The sequence below is a fragment of the Anopheles stephensi genome, chromosome 2, assembly GCF_013141755.1.
Source record: "Anopheles stephensi strain Indian chromosome 2, UCI_ANSTEP_V1.0, whole genome shotgun sequence".
Taxonomy (NCBI): Eukaryota; Metazoa; Arthropoda; class Insecta; order Diptera; family Culicidae; genus Anopheles; species Anopheles stephensi.
Window position 1 is genome coordinate 22,314,946 of NC_050202.1, and position 15,738 is coordinate 22,330,683.

Here is a 15,738-nt window from a genome sequence, read left to right on the forward strand (position 1 = left end):
CATTGCAACGGCTAGAAACGTCACTTTGACGTTTTGCCGACCCGTTTGACGTTTGCAACGCACAACAAATCGGGAGAGAGCGAGCAGAAATGTAGTGTGAAAGGATAAATAGAATGTATAGCGAAGTTTCTGCAAACAAACGATAGAACCATCCGAACGATAGCATCTGCCGTGTGAAGATATTTATCCTTTTAACAGACCATCGTAAAAGTTGCATAAAACTTTACCGGGTTTCCGTTCCGTGTTCTCTACGTCCGTGGTTGGTGTGTCTCGGGTACGGACGTGTCTCCCTGCCCGAACGAGGACGGGGTTTACGCACTTTCCTTTGTGAACACGGTTCTCCGCTCATTGATCGATTCGCTGTGTCGGTGAGCAAGGATGCAGAATGTCCTGAATTCCGTCAAGGGCACGGCGCTTGGTGTCGCCGAATATTTAACGCCCGTGCTAAAGGTATGTCCCGGTGGGCGAGCGAAACACGTTCTTTGTTTCTCAAGTTTCCCATTTGTTTCTCTCACCCCAACCAGGAGTCCAAGTTCCGCGAGACGGGCGTACTAACGCCGGAAGAGTTTATTGCGGCCGGGGATCATCTTACCCACCACTGTCCAACCTGGTCCTGGGCGGTGGGGGATGAGAGCAAAATAAAGCCTTATCTCCCGAAAGGTGACGACCGATGGCGTTAAAATCAGCTGACGACCCATGGAAAAAGATACTAAAAGCGCATATCTACCCGTTTTGTTGTTGTTGTTGTGTGTGTTTTTTGTTTTGCAGATAAACAATTTCTGATTACGCGCAACGTACCATGCCGGCGGCGCTGTAAACAGATCGAGTTTGTCGGTGAGGAGAACCTGGTGGAGGAGAACGATGCGGACGGTGGATGGGTCGAGACACACCACTACAATCCGGACGATGCTGGAAGTGCTGGGCTGGAGGAGAAGGTTTGTGAAATGAAGCTGGACAGCTCACGGATCGAGGACGAACCGGCGGCCGATATGGATGATCCGAGAAATCTTGACGATGGTGACGGTGGGGATGGTGGCGATGACGATGATGATGAGGATGGAGCGGCAATCGATATGGATGAGTTCGAGGAGAGCGGTTTGCTGGAAACCGTTGATCCGGTAGGAAAGAATGCCTTCGCAACCGCGCACTTTCTTCACTAATGTGGCGACGCTGATCTTTCCCTTTCTTAGTCAAATGCGTTACTGCCGGCACCGAACGAGAAGCCTAAACCAGCCGCTCCTACCGAGGCGGAAGGTGATTCGGTGGTGCGCACCAGAACATACGATCTTCACATCACGTACGACAAATACTACCAAACGCCCCGCCTGTGGGTGATCGGGTACGATGAAAACCGGAAGCTGCTAAGCGTGGAGCAGATGTACGATGACGTCAGTCAGGATCATGCCAAGAAAACGGTCACGATGGAAACGCATCCCCATCTGCCCGGTCCGAACATGGCCTCGGTACATCCGTGCAAGTGAGTAAATGTGATTTTCCATTCCCCGCTTTTTTGGTCTTAATTTGCTGCATTCTTTTCAGGCACGCAGATATTATGAAGAAAATCATCCAAACCGTGGAGGAAGGAGGCGGCGAACTGGGCGTCCATATGTATCTCATCATCTTCCTGAAGTTTGTCCAAACCGTCATACCGACGATCGAGTACGATTTTACGCAAAACTTCAACATTACCAACCACAAATAAGGCGACGGATTTTTTTTTTTGCGGGCGAGGAAAGGCAGACTAATGGCTGGCAAATGGCTTTTCTTCTAGCTAACTGTTTGGGGCTGTTAAAGCTAAACCCCAGCGTTCGTGTTTTAAGTTTGATCCATCACAGTCGATATTTTGTTTAATTTGGTCCCTTTTTACCTCGTTGTGTACGTGTTTTGCGTTTTAGCGTTCGTGTGTCCGTGTCTTTTTTTCGTTCCTTTACTGCCCTGTTTTACGCATCTGAACTGAACGTCCCACAATGATATTTAAACTCGTTCCCCCTCCCCGGCAGTTACACAGTTATGGCTATCAGGATAAAGACTATGGTTAAGTGAAGCAGGCGAAATATATAGATGCGATATGCTGCTTTAGCAGGAAAAAGGCACCCGATGTGTGTTATTGTATTTGCGGGAAGGATATTTTGGCGCTATGAGCTGTTAATAGCAGTTCGGTACTTTACATTCACAGAAGATGATCTACGTATATCACAGAATCTTGGCTGCCGGAAACTAATCCTGAAATCAACGCAAAATAGCTACAGATGTTGCGGAACCAACTTACGATGATTTTCCGTGCCATACATTGCATAAGACTTGTAGGCCATTTTGAGTACCATGGTCTGGAGGCCATAGCTACGGATCTTATGTTTACGTACAGAGATCTTCAATATCGGATCGTGTTGTTAGCTTCTGTACGCCGAGCCGATTACTTTACTACGGTTATCGGAACCGAAACGATCGCAGCATGCCAGGACATGCAAACAGCTTGGAAAAAACCCTCCCAACACCTTCGTTGCTACGTAGTTACCATGCCAGGCGGCTGTTCTTCGAACCCACGATGATCGCAGTAAGCACCCGAGCAGAAACCACGTCATCATCCGTCCCATCGTCGGGGTCGTCTGTGATGCTTTAAACCGTTCCTGCCCGTCTGTATCGGCAGTTAGGGCCGCTGAGGCGTTGTAAATATCGAGAGAATCATCAGCACACGAGAGTTTTGAAAAATTCGAGAAACCGATAGCGGCTGCAGAACCAGCACGGTTGCTGGTGCGGCGAAACATGAACGCGCGGAGCATAAGAAATAAGAGTGTTGCAAGGGTGTTGTGGAGATTCCACCGCGTGCAAGAGAAGCTGATCCCGTGCGTACGTACGTGGTGTGCTGTGGAATGTATGGGTGGCGGTGGTGGGGGTGGTTAGTTGGGCGAACAGCATACAGAGAGACATTCAGACAAAAGAATCAGTGCTAGAGAGAAAGAGAGTGTGAGCAAGAGCGAAGAGAAAAACGGGAGGAAAACGGTTGTAAACACGCAGAAGGAAAGAAAAAAAAGTGTTAGAGAACTAAATGTGTGTAGTAGAATTAGCACCGCCAAACAACAAACAGAGCAGACACAAACGATAACAACAAACCGCGGTTTCGCGCTCCGGAGTACTCGAACGCCTAGTCCTATCGTAAGGGAAGAAAGGTGCGTTGGAGGGTGGGTAAACAGTGCTGGCCGGGAAATTGAGTCGTCCGCAGGGAAATGTTACTAACATTCCTCCTTCTGAGGGTATCTTAGTACTGTACAGTTATTCGTCCGCCATTTGTTAACTACGGTTTCGGTGTGTGTTGTCAACGTTACCCGTACTTCTCCACCCACCCACCCCTTCTTCTTCTTGTTCTTGCATTCTATTCTGTTCTGTGCTTTTTGACAGCTTCGTCGTGTGTCTTTGGGTTGGGAAACATGTGCCCTTTTTAGCCTTGCGTTGTTAACGACAACGGCGACGTGGAAACAATTCCGGTACGTTTTCCCACTTTTCTTCCCGCTGCTGGAAAAGTGCCCCCCCCTCCCCCCTTCCTCGTCGCGCCCGTGTTCCCGTTATTCCTGGAGAGTTATTTCTGCACCGATGTGTGTGCGGGCGAGCGCTGCGTCCATACACTTTGCTGGTTGTGCATGCCTGCCCAGTCGTCGGTGCAGGTTCGCCTAGAGTAGAAAAGAGAAAGGGTGAGAGCGTGCGGTAGCAAACAGAGAAGGCGTGAGCCGCTGGTCGGAGGTTTTTCTTTGGTTGTAGGGAACTTTTCCTTGCTGCTGGTGGTACACGGTGGAATTGCGCGAGCATTATTCGCCTGCGTGGAGCATTTGCTGCGGGAAAGCGAGAGTACGCGTACGTGTGAGTAAGAGAGAGGAAGCGAGAGCGCACCATCAAGAGACGTACACACACACAAACGTGTGTGCGCGCGCGCGTATAGAAAGAAAAAATTCCCCGGGAGATTCGCTCGACAGGGAAGAGCGCGAGCGAGCGTCGCCATATTGTTCGTGAGCGTAGTGCGAGCAGGTCGATTTTCCGGAGCTACAACAACACACTGCGGGCGCGCGATTGTGTTCCGTGAGCTAGGGGTGTTTTTTTTCTATTGCTAGCGGGCCTATTGTGAGCCTTACTGTGTGTGTGTGGGTAGGTAGGTGCGTGCGTGCGGTGTGCAGGAGCGGTGGTGGTCGAGAACACGCCGTGAGTCCTCTTCAGTTTTTCGCTGTGGAATGAGCAAAAGAAGCGCACCGTTGGCGTAGTGCGTTGTGTGAGAGTGAGCAGGTGAGAACGAGTGAGAAAGCGAAGGCAAGATCTGAGAAGCAGTGTGTACACGGGTGTGTGTTTGTGTGTGCGTGTATACGCGCGCGTTCTTGGAAGTTTTTTCTTCCCTCTTGCTGACTGCCACAGTGCTGGCCCCCTCCTTACCGGGTCGCCCAGAAGTCAGGCCAAGTCCCCAAGCAAGGTGGAAGAAGAAAGGAGGACAACGACTCCCTCCGTGTAGGGCACACACGCGTCTAAAGCGAGCAACCGAGTGTGTGCGTGAACGACCGTGCGTGTGTGTGCGTGGTTGGTGTGTGTGCAGTTTTCTTTCGCTGCCTGCTTTGGTTTGCTCTGCTGCGCTCTGTTGTTGGTGAAAGGAAAAATCGAGAAAATCCGTGCTTTGGTACCCACAGAAATCGTGAATCCGTGGGTGGTGTAGGTAGAATTGCTCCGTTTGTCTGCCAAGCCAGAATGGCAATATCGTGAAAAGCATCCTGTGCTTTTTCGGGCCTTCGAAATATAATATCCGAGCTGTGTGTGTTTATAACTGTGTGTGTTTATATTATAATATCCGAGAAGCAAGTGTGTTTGTTGGTGACGACGACGGTGTTGAGAAGCTGTCGTTTGTGGTGTGTTGGTGGTGGACGAATATTTAGGCGTGAGTGAGCAAACGAAGGCGAAAATTAAAACGCGAAAACGTGTTCTTTTCTACGTCCTAGGTGCGCGTCTGACGTGGGAAAACAGTGATTACAGATTGAAGTGAAGTGAAAAAGCGACACACGGGAAGGCGAGTCTGGGCCAAAGAAAGAGTGTGAATTCTGTGCGTGTGTGTGTTGAGATTAGCGTGTAGTGCGTGAGAGTGAGTGAGAGTGAGGAGCACTCCGGAGTGAACGTCATGTCGCTCCCTATCAACTCACTGTACAGCCTGACCTGGGGTGATTACGGGACCTCGCTGGTGTCCGCGGTCCAGCTGCTCCGGTGCCATGGCGATCTGGTGGACGTCACACTGGCCGCCGGTGGCCGCAGCTTTCCGGCCCACAAAATAGTGCTGTGTGCTGCCAGTCCCTTTTTGCTGGATCTGCTGAAGGTAGGTTTTGAGGTCCATTCGTGAATGTGTGTGTGTGTGTGTGTGTGGAAAGATGTGAAAGGGTGTGAAAAGCAGGAAAGGGGGGAAGAGGTTTGAAAGTCTCTTTAGTTAAATATAGAGCGCAAAAAGGTGGTGTGAGTATTATAAAAGTGAGAAGGAAGAGTACGTACAATGAATCTCACTGCCCACGTCAGAGTGAGAAGAATTGGGCAAGAGAAGAAGAGGGCGCACGGATGTGTATTTTTGCTCTTAAAGTTACGGTACAAAGAATACTAAAAAGTGCACTACTGTGTGCAAGAGTGTGTGTATACCCACAAAGAAGAGAGCGAGAAAGCAAGAGTAAAATATCGGATCCGTCATCTCCATTCCCAGTAGTGAGCAAGCAGAACAGCGAGCGCAGTGAGAAGAAAAGATATGAGATGTTTTATTTTGGGAATTGTCGTACCCGTAAACTAGCTAAAATATAGCTTTGGGGCTGATTTTTCTATTGCCAGAAGTATTTAATATCTTCAGCATTCGTTTACTGTGTGTTACATTAAAATATTGTTTGAAAGATGTCGCCTTTATTATGTGTGAAAATATCGACACATCGCCGTGCAGTGAAAAGTAGTCTCTCTCTCGGTTTCCCTTTTTTGTGATGAGATACGAGATGGGATTTCTCTTTCCTTCTCACTCGTTTCTCGAACGCTCGGACGATGCGTGTGCGGATGCGATGAAATAGACTAGCGGAGCATAGCAACAGCACTAGAGAGAGAGAAAGGGAGCGCGTGGAGAATTTTTTTTTCTGTTCGTTGCGCTGAAACGGTGTGTGGGAAACGTCAGCGCGCTGCTCGTATAGTCTCCCATGAACCGGCACGCGGCAGTGTTGCCAGACCATGCGGGTTTTTTCGTAATGGAAAGAGAATTTCTTTAGAGTCTTGGTAGAGGACGAGAGGAAGAGTTGTAATTATAAAACCGAATTGAATTGTATTTAAGGTCCCGATTTTGTTTAATATTTTTTATTTAAAAAAATCTGTTTCAGTTATTTCTTCATGGTTCAAGTGTTACGAGCTTATGCGCTTAATGCTATTTTTAAACACGCCACCGGTTAGCAACGCCTATGCTACATTCATTTTCCAATGCGGTTGTCATCGGTGGTGGTCGTCCTCTTTCCAACTCATCACTTTTTTTTATCCGCATGCTAATGTTGTTCGAAACGCAGCAACGACGAATCTGGGGTTGATGGGTGGTTGTCAGATTGCATGTTTTTTCTCCTACCTTGCTTCTGCCCGACCGTGACTCCCGGCATCACGGAAATCTCGCATCGCAAGAGCAAGCAAAACAGAGAAAATTGCGAAAATGAACCACAAGCATAAAACCTCTCTTCTCGTTACCCTCGACACTCGGCTCGGCCGGTTCGCATTCCCATGCAAACGTACTCAAAAGTGGGAAGGCGAAAATGTAGCCCACCGACCCACGGCATTGATAATAAGAATGAGATAGAGAAGAGTCTCTTCTCATGCTCTATGCTGTCTGTATGCGTATGTGTGTGTGCGCGCGCCCTCTTTCCACAAACTCTCGGAGATGCAGAAAGAATTCCGCGCGCGCCGGGATGATCTCGCTCAATAAATGATGAGGCTGAGTGAGGAGGAACTTGCCTGCCCTGTGCACATACGCAATCAAGAGAATAGATGTGAGTTTGCTCTGTTTTGATTTTTTTTTTGTTGGTGTGTGCACACAAGAAAACATCACAAACAACGCTTTTTTGTGAATGAGTATTGCTCTAGGGGAGGTGCGCAGGGGATAGGATGAGCATGAGGATGGGGGAGGCGGTTTTTAGGTGTCCTGGAATGTGTGATTGCAATTTGAGATTTGCACTTTAAAACTAGGCTGTAATTTCTATATTTCATCTCAATGTCAATTATTACAGAAAGTCGGTGCCTCCATTTTAAATTAATTGATGTTTGGCAGTTTAACCAGATCCTTCAGATATTGAAAATGATATAATACACCATCGAAATGCGCACAGTTGGCATGGATTTGCCGCGGCCCCACCATCATTCGAGCGCTCCAAAGTGAGGGAAACAACGCGACGCCACCGCTGCCAGAGTTTCCGACGATTCTGCGCAATGCGACGGCAAATGAAAATGCCCGTACATCAAAGCGTATTTCTACTCTGACGAAAAAGAAAAACACAGCAACCATAGCTAGAAGATGACATGAGTACAATAAACACCCAGGATTTCCTCGGCGGAAAGGAGGCCTAGAGTGTATTAGGGGGTGAACGAGCAACGGGGTTTATGTTGTCATCAGGGACAGTAGAAGTGTGCGAATCGATAAAACATTTTCTCATAAAACATATCAAACTGGCGCTCCCTTTCTCTTCCTCTCCCTCTCATCCGTTTGTGTTGCTTTCTCGCTTTCTCTCCGTGAGTTTATCCCATTCTCCGCTATGCTCACCGATGCTCGCCTCTTGCATCCGCCGTATGTCTCTCCGATGGCGGTGCGTAGTACTCTTTGCCTCTTCGAGCAATATTGTATGGCGGGAAATTAACCCCTATCCGTCCCTACCACCCTTCCTTCTCCACAACTCTCTTCCGCATGATGCGCGATAATGGTGGGTGGGTTGGTTGGGCGGTTGTCCCAACGTACAAACATGATCTCTGCTCTACCCGCAACCGTACAACCGTGTAACGGCTGGTGCAACTCTCTGTTTTGATGCGAACGCCACATCTCCTTCGTGTTCTGTGTTTTGAATGCTCTCTCACTCACATGCTTCTACACTCTGCTTCTCTGACTCTTCTACAGAACACACCATGCAAGCATCCCGTCGTTATGCTGGCCGGCGTCAATGCGAACGATCTGGAGGCGCTGCTCGAGTTCGTGTACCGGGGCGAAGTGAGCGTGGACCATTCGCAGCTTCCCTCGCTGCTGCAGGCGGCCCACTGCCTCAACATCCAGGGCCTAGCGCCGCAGACCGTCTCGCACAAGGATGACAACACGACGTACACCACCTCGATCCAGCTGCACCCGACACTGGTGCCCCAGAATCACGTCAAGGCGGTGATCGATGTGGCTAACAATGTTTGCGTGAGTAAACTGTCACTTCCAATGGGACCCATGCCAATCCTGGACTGTTGCTGCCATACGCTTGGATAGCGCGGACGAGAGCTGCAGCAGCTGCAAGAAAAATCCTATCCCAAAAGCCCCATCAGCCAGTTTCGTTAACTTGAGTCCTATTTCCTCCATCTGCTGTTACAGACAACGGAAGAACTGATCACAACACTCGGACCCACACAAACGGTACAGGCACAGGTTATTGAAACGATCACCCCGGATCAGATGTCGGATGAGGTTACAAAGGATGTCATCAGCCAGTTTCTGCCAACACGCAAGCGCAAGCAGCGTACAAAGAAGACCGGTAACCAAGGACAAACTGGAGCGGCAACCAACAGTGCCGGTGGTACTCAGGCGGCTAAGGTTATGAAGACGGACGACGATGGTACAACGATTCAGGTTATTGTGAACAATCCGGATGAAGCTGCGCCCGTTCCAAAGGACATCAAGAAGGAAGCGAACGCTGACGGTACCACGGTAGACACCAAGGAAGGCATCATCAGTAAGTGTGCTGCGCAACAACACTCCTCGGTTATGAAATGAGATGGAGATCTAATGTTCATGTACGACCCTTTTTTTAGAGATCAAGAGCAAATCTCAATCGGAGCAACCGGCAACCTGCCCGATCTGTCAGGCCGTGATTAGACAGTCTAGGAATCTGCGTCGGCATCTGGAACTGAGACATTTCAAGAAACCCGGCGTTAAGAAGGAACGCGTTCGAAAGAGCAAGAAAGGTATGTTTTATGAGCAGTAAAGAGATTGTTGTCCATTTTTCCAAATCATTTTTTTGTTGGTCACTTCACTCCCCAGGACAAGCAAATGCAAATCAGGCAAACGGAAGCAACGGCACAAACGCAGGCACCATAACGGTAACCGGTGATCAGGTCGCACAACAGGCTCAGCAGCAAGTCGTACAGCAGCAGCAGCAGGCCCAACAGCAACAGGTACAGCAGGCACAGCAGCAGCAGCAGAACACGATCGATACGACCGGCACGATATCCGTCACCGTTTCACAGGCCCAGGCACAGCAGATCGAGCAGGCAGCCGCCAACGGACAGCAGCACGTTGTGACGCAGCACGAAAATGCGGACGGCACCACATCGCTCTCGATTGCACAGGTTCAAACGCTCGATGGCCACCAGCTCGCAATTGGAAATCTCAATCAGGTAAGCATCGCCAACGGGATACGCCACATTGATCTTGGACCCTTACTATAGTTATAGCTAGTACTTCCACCATAAATTCTACGAATCGTTAACGCTATTAACGATCCTGTGTATGTAAGGAAGATTCTTCTACAAAAACTCTATTAGCTTTCATATCGCTACGGAAGAAACTTACGAGGAAGGGAACGACCTGGCTCGTGTCGTGTTTCCACTGCTAATACATCTGAAGTCACAGCCTACTTGAGCATAGTAACGATAGCACAGTTGATCATATGATGCATTCGCCAGAAAGGCAAAGATTAGTGTTTGTAAACAGGCCATTTACATTTACATTTAAAGAGGCAAGGATTAGAGACGCTGCGGCTCAGTTAATAAGACATTGACGAAGACAAATTGTTTTACGGAGTTGGAGATAGATGGACAAAGACGGCTTATCAAACGCTTAGAAGAATATTTTTGCCGAACTAGTAAGGGGTCCTTCCTTTCTGATTAATCCTGATGAAAAAGAAAAGTTTTACTAAAGCAGAGATTTTGACTCACCTTTTATTTCTCTACTCTCTCTCTCTCCTCTCTCTCTTCCAGGCTACACTGATCCGAACTGGCGAACCGATCGAAACCGGTATCATTGCAACGCACGAGCCGACGCTACGTCCCCACACGGAGCTGTTCCGCGTCGGCAACACCGTCTACACGATAGAGGAACGTCGGACGGACACCACCAATCGCCTAACTTAGAACGATGCGGACGTCGACAACGGAGAGGGCGACGTTTATGAGATAGTGGAGGGTGTCGATTACGATTGCATCATCGACAGCGGTGTCGACGTCGAAATAGAGGAGGAAACGGGCGAGGTGGTGGAACAGCAACAGCAGCAGCACCAGCACCAACAACAGCACGGTGTTGGAGCGATCGTGTTGCAGGAAGATGATGACGGTGTTGGTGGTGGTGTTGGTGGTGTTGGAGGTGCGATGGTAAACCATGTGGAGGAGGTCGAGGAGGACGATGACGACGACGTGCAGGAGATCGTCATGGATGCGGCCTCGGTAGTACGGCAAGCGGACGAGATGATGGTGGGCGGCGATGTGAGTGGCGATACGACGGACGGTGTCATCATCGATGCCACCACGGACGATGAGGAGGAACTGCTTCTTCACCATCATCACTCGCACCATCATCACCATCATCAGTTGCAGCATTCGTTGGAGGTGGACGAAGACGATCACCACCATCAGCAGCAGCAACACCAGCAGCCGAATATGTCGGACGACCATCACCATCATCATCATCAGCAGCAGCAGCAGCATCACGTACATCACGTGGTGGAGGAGGACGATGTGGAGGAGTTGAGCGGAGTGGTGGAGGAGCTGGAGGAGGAAGAAATTGTGCAGCAGTTCGATGGTTCAACGGTCGTCACCGTTACGACGGCACGGGGGAATAGCTCGCGCAATGCAGCGCATCACACCGGGGGCATTAGCTTCGTAACGGCCGATTTGCCACTGTCCGGCCGGCGCCGAATTGTGCGACGGACGCTCGGTAGCGTTTTGCAGGACGATGTGGTAATTAGTGGAGCTGCTGGTGGTGATAGTACGATCGTTGAGGTGCCTGGTAGTAGTAGTAGTAGTAGCAACAAACCACGGCATGATGGAGGGACAGCTGGCGCAGATCGAGCCGAGGAAGCAAATGCTGCCGGCGGCGGTGTAGAAGTGACGCTTGAAGGTGGTGAAGCTGGAGGAGGAGGAGGAGGTGGTGGTGGCGGTGATCATGCCGGGTTGCCATCATCTTACAAACACTTTTTTATCCTCTAAACGTACCAGAAGGCTACTACCCACTCACGGTGTACGAGACCCGAATCGGCCGAAGGAAATGAGAAAAGCTGATTTTTTTTTTGCGGATTTCTGGCAAACCGAAGAAGCGCACACACGCGTGAAACCTAGGTACATTTCATTCATTGTCATTTGGGTGGACGTTGACCCGGTTTTTGTATTAATTACCTCCCCCCCCCTCAGCATCCGTAAGTTTGTTTTCGACCACGTCGCCCTTTTTTCATTTATTTTAGTAGTTACTTGTTAGACTTTTGCCCTAGTGTTGTAGACTTTTATTTGTATTTAGTAGCTCGACTCACACACACACACACGCAGAAAGAATGGACAGACGAAGGACGGGAGAAAGAGGAGTTTGGGGTCCCGGTACACAAACACCGTACCCTTCCACCGAGTGGGTATGCTTATGTTTTATGTGTTCTTTAAGTTACAAAGTGCGCATTTTGGAAGAAAATGCATCTTTTTAACGGTGCCGTGCAATTGGAGGAGGAGGAGGAGGAGGAGGAGGAGGGTGTGTTTGAATTCGAAATTCAACTGTCAAATTTTTCTGTTACTTTTTCCCTTCATTGTATCCTTAAGACTTCCACTCACTCCATCCGTATGGCACGCGTAACACTAGAGAGAGAGAGAGAGAGAGAGAGGGAGAGGGATACACACATATACATATATACACATGTAATGTTGTTGACGATCGATTTACAATGTTTCCTTTTTTTGCCTATAGTTTAAGAGCTATGTTTTATTTTAAGCATTTTTTTTTGTTCCCCCCGTTTGCCAATATAAAAATTCTGTACATATAGTTAATATGTATGCACACATACAGAAGAGAAAAACCCATCGCGCACCCCCCCCCCCCCCCCAGACGTTTTTAATGGCAATTAGCGTTAGCGTAGTAAATTCGGCAGTTATCGATTGTATATTGGTGGAGCAACAATGAATGTTAGTGGGAAGCGAATGAAGGCATTTTGGTGTTGGCGAATCAAAAGCGACCACAGCAAGAGAAAGAGAGAGAGAGAGAGAGAGGTTCGGAAAGATGTGTTTCCGTTTTGTGCAAGAGTAATGAACGATGGTACATCATAGTAAGGCATCCTTTTTTTATGCATTATAGTCGTACCTTGCCTGTACGATATTCTCATCCTGCGAATGAATGGGCTAAGATGAATGCCCCAAATAGTCAGATGTGTGTGTGTGCGTGTGGGTATGGTATTCAGCCATGAGCAGTACAGATTGGGATGTTAAAGAAGGGATTCAAGATTGACCTTAACAAACATTTACCCTTTTTTTACGCACATGATAGTCGTGACACACCATACTCTCAGCTTTGTTTCCTTGCATGTTGAACATTGCAGGTTGATTTCAATTAACAGATTATGCCATTAATGGAAGGCTTTTCCCTTTTTGTTACCCGCAACTGGTTAGTTAGTCCCTGCTCTACGTAGTCTCCCTTTTCCTTAATCTCTTAATATGTTTAATATTGAAGCTTTTTTCACGTGAAGCATTTGTGGGGTTTTTTTCGAGCGAGACATTATGCGGTCAGAGGACTCTAGAAACGAAACACGCAAGAAGGCGTGAGAAATGGCTTAATTTATTATTATTTCCCTAGGTTTTGTTCGTTACTCCTCCATTGCACAAGCGCGAGTAAGCGTGTACCGCGGAAGCAAAAGGAAATCATGGATCGTTGTTGTGCACACAGTTTAACCACAAACCAAGTGGTAAACGGGGAAAAAATGGTAGACGGAAGAAAATCATTTTAAAAATGGATAAAAGAAGAATTAAATATCTACCCATGGGAAAAAGGGTAGATGATTTCGCAGCAGCTATACTAATAATGTGGTTCATTGAAGAAACTGTCTTTGACGCTCGAACACTCGACGCAGCAGTAGCAGGGAGGTGAGTTAGATGAATAGTAGCTATTATTACACACACATATATGTTTGGTGTCATTTTATCGCGTTTAATGCAAAACATACAATATTAATAATAGTGATGAACACCCGTCGTTCTCCCGAGCACCCTTTCCTTCCCGAGCAAATATCTCTCCTCTAACCACACAAACGAGAAAGAAGAAGGTGCACAAGTGTGCAAGTGTAAGCCGATATGATTGTGAGCGTATAAAGTGAAGAAATGTGTGAGTGAAAACGAGTGTGCGTGTGCGTGTGTTTTGTCCAAAATTTTACAATTAGAAGCAAATGGCAACAACAACAGCAACAAAAACAAAAGAGTACAACATTAGCGAATAGTATGTAGCGTTATGTGGTGGTTATGATGGGGGTGCAGAGCAAGAAGCAAGCAAGCAAGCAAGTAGCGGCGAAACCCGGAACCACATACATGGCCACCAAAAAGCCACGAAGAAGAAAAAGAAAATCTCCCTCATCCTTGTTTTGCGGGTAGACAACCTCCCACCAACGTACGATGACTGTATCACGTTTCGGATTAGTTTGCTGTGCAAAAGGACTTAAAATGAGGCTTGCAAAAAAAACCTTCTCCACTGCCTCGATTCATCGATGGAGTGATCTCGCAGGCCTTCGCCAATGTGTCCCCCCTCCACCCCTCTGTGGTGGTGGGTGATGTAGGAAATCCCCGCAGATTTTACACGACAAACAAATGAAACACTCCCAATACCCCTCAATGAGCGCCAAATGAAGGAAACGTGACACAGGAATACTGAAATCACGCATCATTGCTGTATAATAACGGCACACATCTCCTAAAGTAAATTTATAAAGTTTAATAATTCTATAAAAAGTGGAACAAAAACCTGCACACACACATAAAGAGAAGCATAAGTAAGTGTCCAGCAAACAAAAACGGATTGCGAAGAAAAAAGGAATTTTGATCTGCAAAAGAAAAACCGAAGAAGAAGATAACAAACACTCTTCACAAGCACACTCCTGTACTCATCACCACTCGTAATGCATCGTTGTTGTAAGTCATAGCTGTATAAACAAAGAAACAAAAGTAAAACCATAACACACACACACACGCACGATACAAGGATGTGTTTTTTTTCCTAAAAAAATTAAAAGAAGAACAGATAAATCACTCAAAGGTTTTAAAACAAGAACAATGAAAATAATATAAATATACATTCGCCAAGTGCGTTGGGGTGTTGGTGTCGCAAAACACATTTTTATCACAAAAAATTAATAATTAATAGGATCGATTACACACACACTCATACACACACTTACTTTCTTTCGTTGTCGCACGCGGAAAAAGGAAAATTCATCTCCAAAATCAACTCTATGCTGTAAAATAAGACAAAACTTTAGACAAATGGACAGTCTGCTTGCTCTCAAACTTATTCGACTTTGACGGAAAGTTTCCCCCCGTTTTCTTTTTATATAAATATATATATAGATATATAAACGAAAAACAAAAATTTGATTGTAAAGAATAGAAAAGCGAACAATTCCTAGTGAAAATTTCAACCAAAATTAAACTACTAACTCGTGGGGGGGGTAAATTGTGAGACAAAAAACGGGGTAAGAGGAAGGAGGTGTACGAACCACCACAACAGACACACAACAGAGAGGAAGGGTAGATCAATTTCACAAAGGTTCACACTCCTCTCTAAATAGTAAAAGCTAAATGGGAGGAGGGCGCAGGAGAAAAAACGACAACCACTAAATGAATGATGAAAGGAGAAAGATGAGAAGAAAAAAAAAATCGCTACCGAATCATACTAACACGAATCAGAAAACAAAAAACCCTAAATTATGAACAATTTATGAAGTAAGCTATAAATTGAAATATCGTTAGAAGGAGGAGGAGACGTGACGGAAGCAGAAGAATAAAAAAACCACCAAAATGGTGGAGCGAAAGGTATATTAAAAAAAAGGCCTGTGGTGGGTTTGTGGCTGCGCAAACAACGACGATGAGCAACATGTGGTGGTAAACCAATATAGATGTGTGTGTGTGTGTAAATAAAGAAGAATAATGAAGAATAAAACAAAATGATATGATGTGCGCCGCCCGCGTTATGATCCAGTAAAGGATGGGCCAATGATATTGAGAAAGTGGCATGACTGGCCAAAAGGGCTGACGACGCAGGCCTGTTTAAAGTGATTAGAAAACTCCGTTAAAGGAGGTGAAAAAGACTTCCTGGAAGTATGCTCCAGATCTTGATACACGTTGCAACCATGGTGGATAGAAGACGCCAATTTTGAATGACTAGAAAGCAACTAAAGAAGTCGGCAGGCGGAGGACGAGAGCCAACAAATAATGGCCGACAGATGGCGCTATCGGCAGAAAGGAGGTATACTAGGACGGAAAGCTCTCCAGATCCTTTGCTATCATTTCCCATACAATCGATCCGAA

General features: G+C 47.1%; 2 protein-coding genes across 9 annotated transcripts; both read left to right on the forward strand.

The window, feature by feature from the left end:
* Positions 1-27: 27 nt before the first annotated feature.
* Positions 28-2,093, forward strand: LOC118503694 (ubiquitin-like-conjugating enzyme ATG3). The gene is made up of 5 exons (XM_036037244.1): positions 28-450; positions 525-660; positions 769-1,118; positions 1,191-1,477; positions 1,540-2,093. Exons 1-5 carry the CDS (start codon positions 379-381, stop codon positions 1,700-1,702), a joined length of 1,008 nt encoding a protein of 335 aa, XP_035893137.1. The 5' UTR covers positions 28-378; the 3' UTR covers positions 1,703-2,093.
* Positions 2,094-3,054: 961 nt separating this feature from the next.
* Positions 3,055-15,349, forward strand: LOC118503692 (transcription factor GAGA-like). Of its 8 annotated transcripts, none has more exons than XM_036037241.1 (7): positions 3,055-3,167; positions 4,968-5,335; positions 8,123-8,404; positions 8,576-8,933; positions 9,013-9,165; positions 9,242-9,597; positions 10,180-15,349. In XM_036037241.1, the coding sequence occupies exons 2-7, from the start codon at positions 5,144-5,146 to the stop codon at positions 10,330-10,332; spliced, it is 1,494 nt and encodes a 497-aa protein (XP_035893134.1). In that variant the 5' UTR covers positions 3,055-3,167; positions 4,968-5,143; the 3' UTR covers positions 10,333-15,349. The 8 variants fall into 8 exon arrangements, with proteins under 8 accessions (XP_035893134.1, XP_035893135.1, XP_035893132.1 ...); XM_036037242.1 differs by having other exon boundaries at positions 3,161-3,179; XM_036037239.1 differs by lacking the exon at positions 3,055-3,167 and adding an exon at positions 3,397-3,482.
* The last annotated feature ends 389 nt before the right edge of the window (positions 15,350-15,738 follow it).

Coding starts and splice junctions, on each gene's coding strand:
- LOC118503692 (XM_036037241.1), top strand. CDS start 5,144: ATGTCGCTCCCTATCAACTCACTGTACAGCCTGACCTGGGGTGATTAC. Junction 8,405..8,575: donor ATGTGGCTAACAATGTTTGC/GTGAGTAAACTG, acceptor CTGCTGTTACAG/ACAACGGAAGAACTGATCAC. Junction 9,598..10,179: donor CAATTGGAAATCTCAATCAG/GTAAGCATCGCC, acceptor TCTCTCTTCCAG/GCTACACTGATCCGAACTGG.
- LOC118503694 (XM_036037244.1), top strand. CDS start 379: ATGCAGAATGTCCTGAATTCCGTCAAGGGCACGGCGCTTGGTGTCGCC. Junction 1,119..1,190: donor TGCTGGAAACCGTTGATCCG/GTAGGAAAGAAT, acceptor TCCCTTTCTTAG/TCAAATGCGTTACTGCCGGC. Junction 1,478..1,539: donor GCCTCGGTACATCCGTGCAA/GTGAGTAAATGT, acceptor CATTCTTTTCAG/GCACGCAGATATTATGAAGA.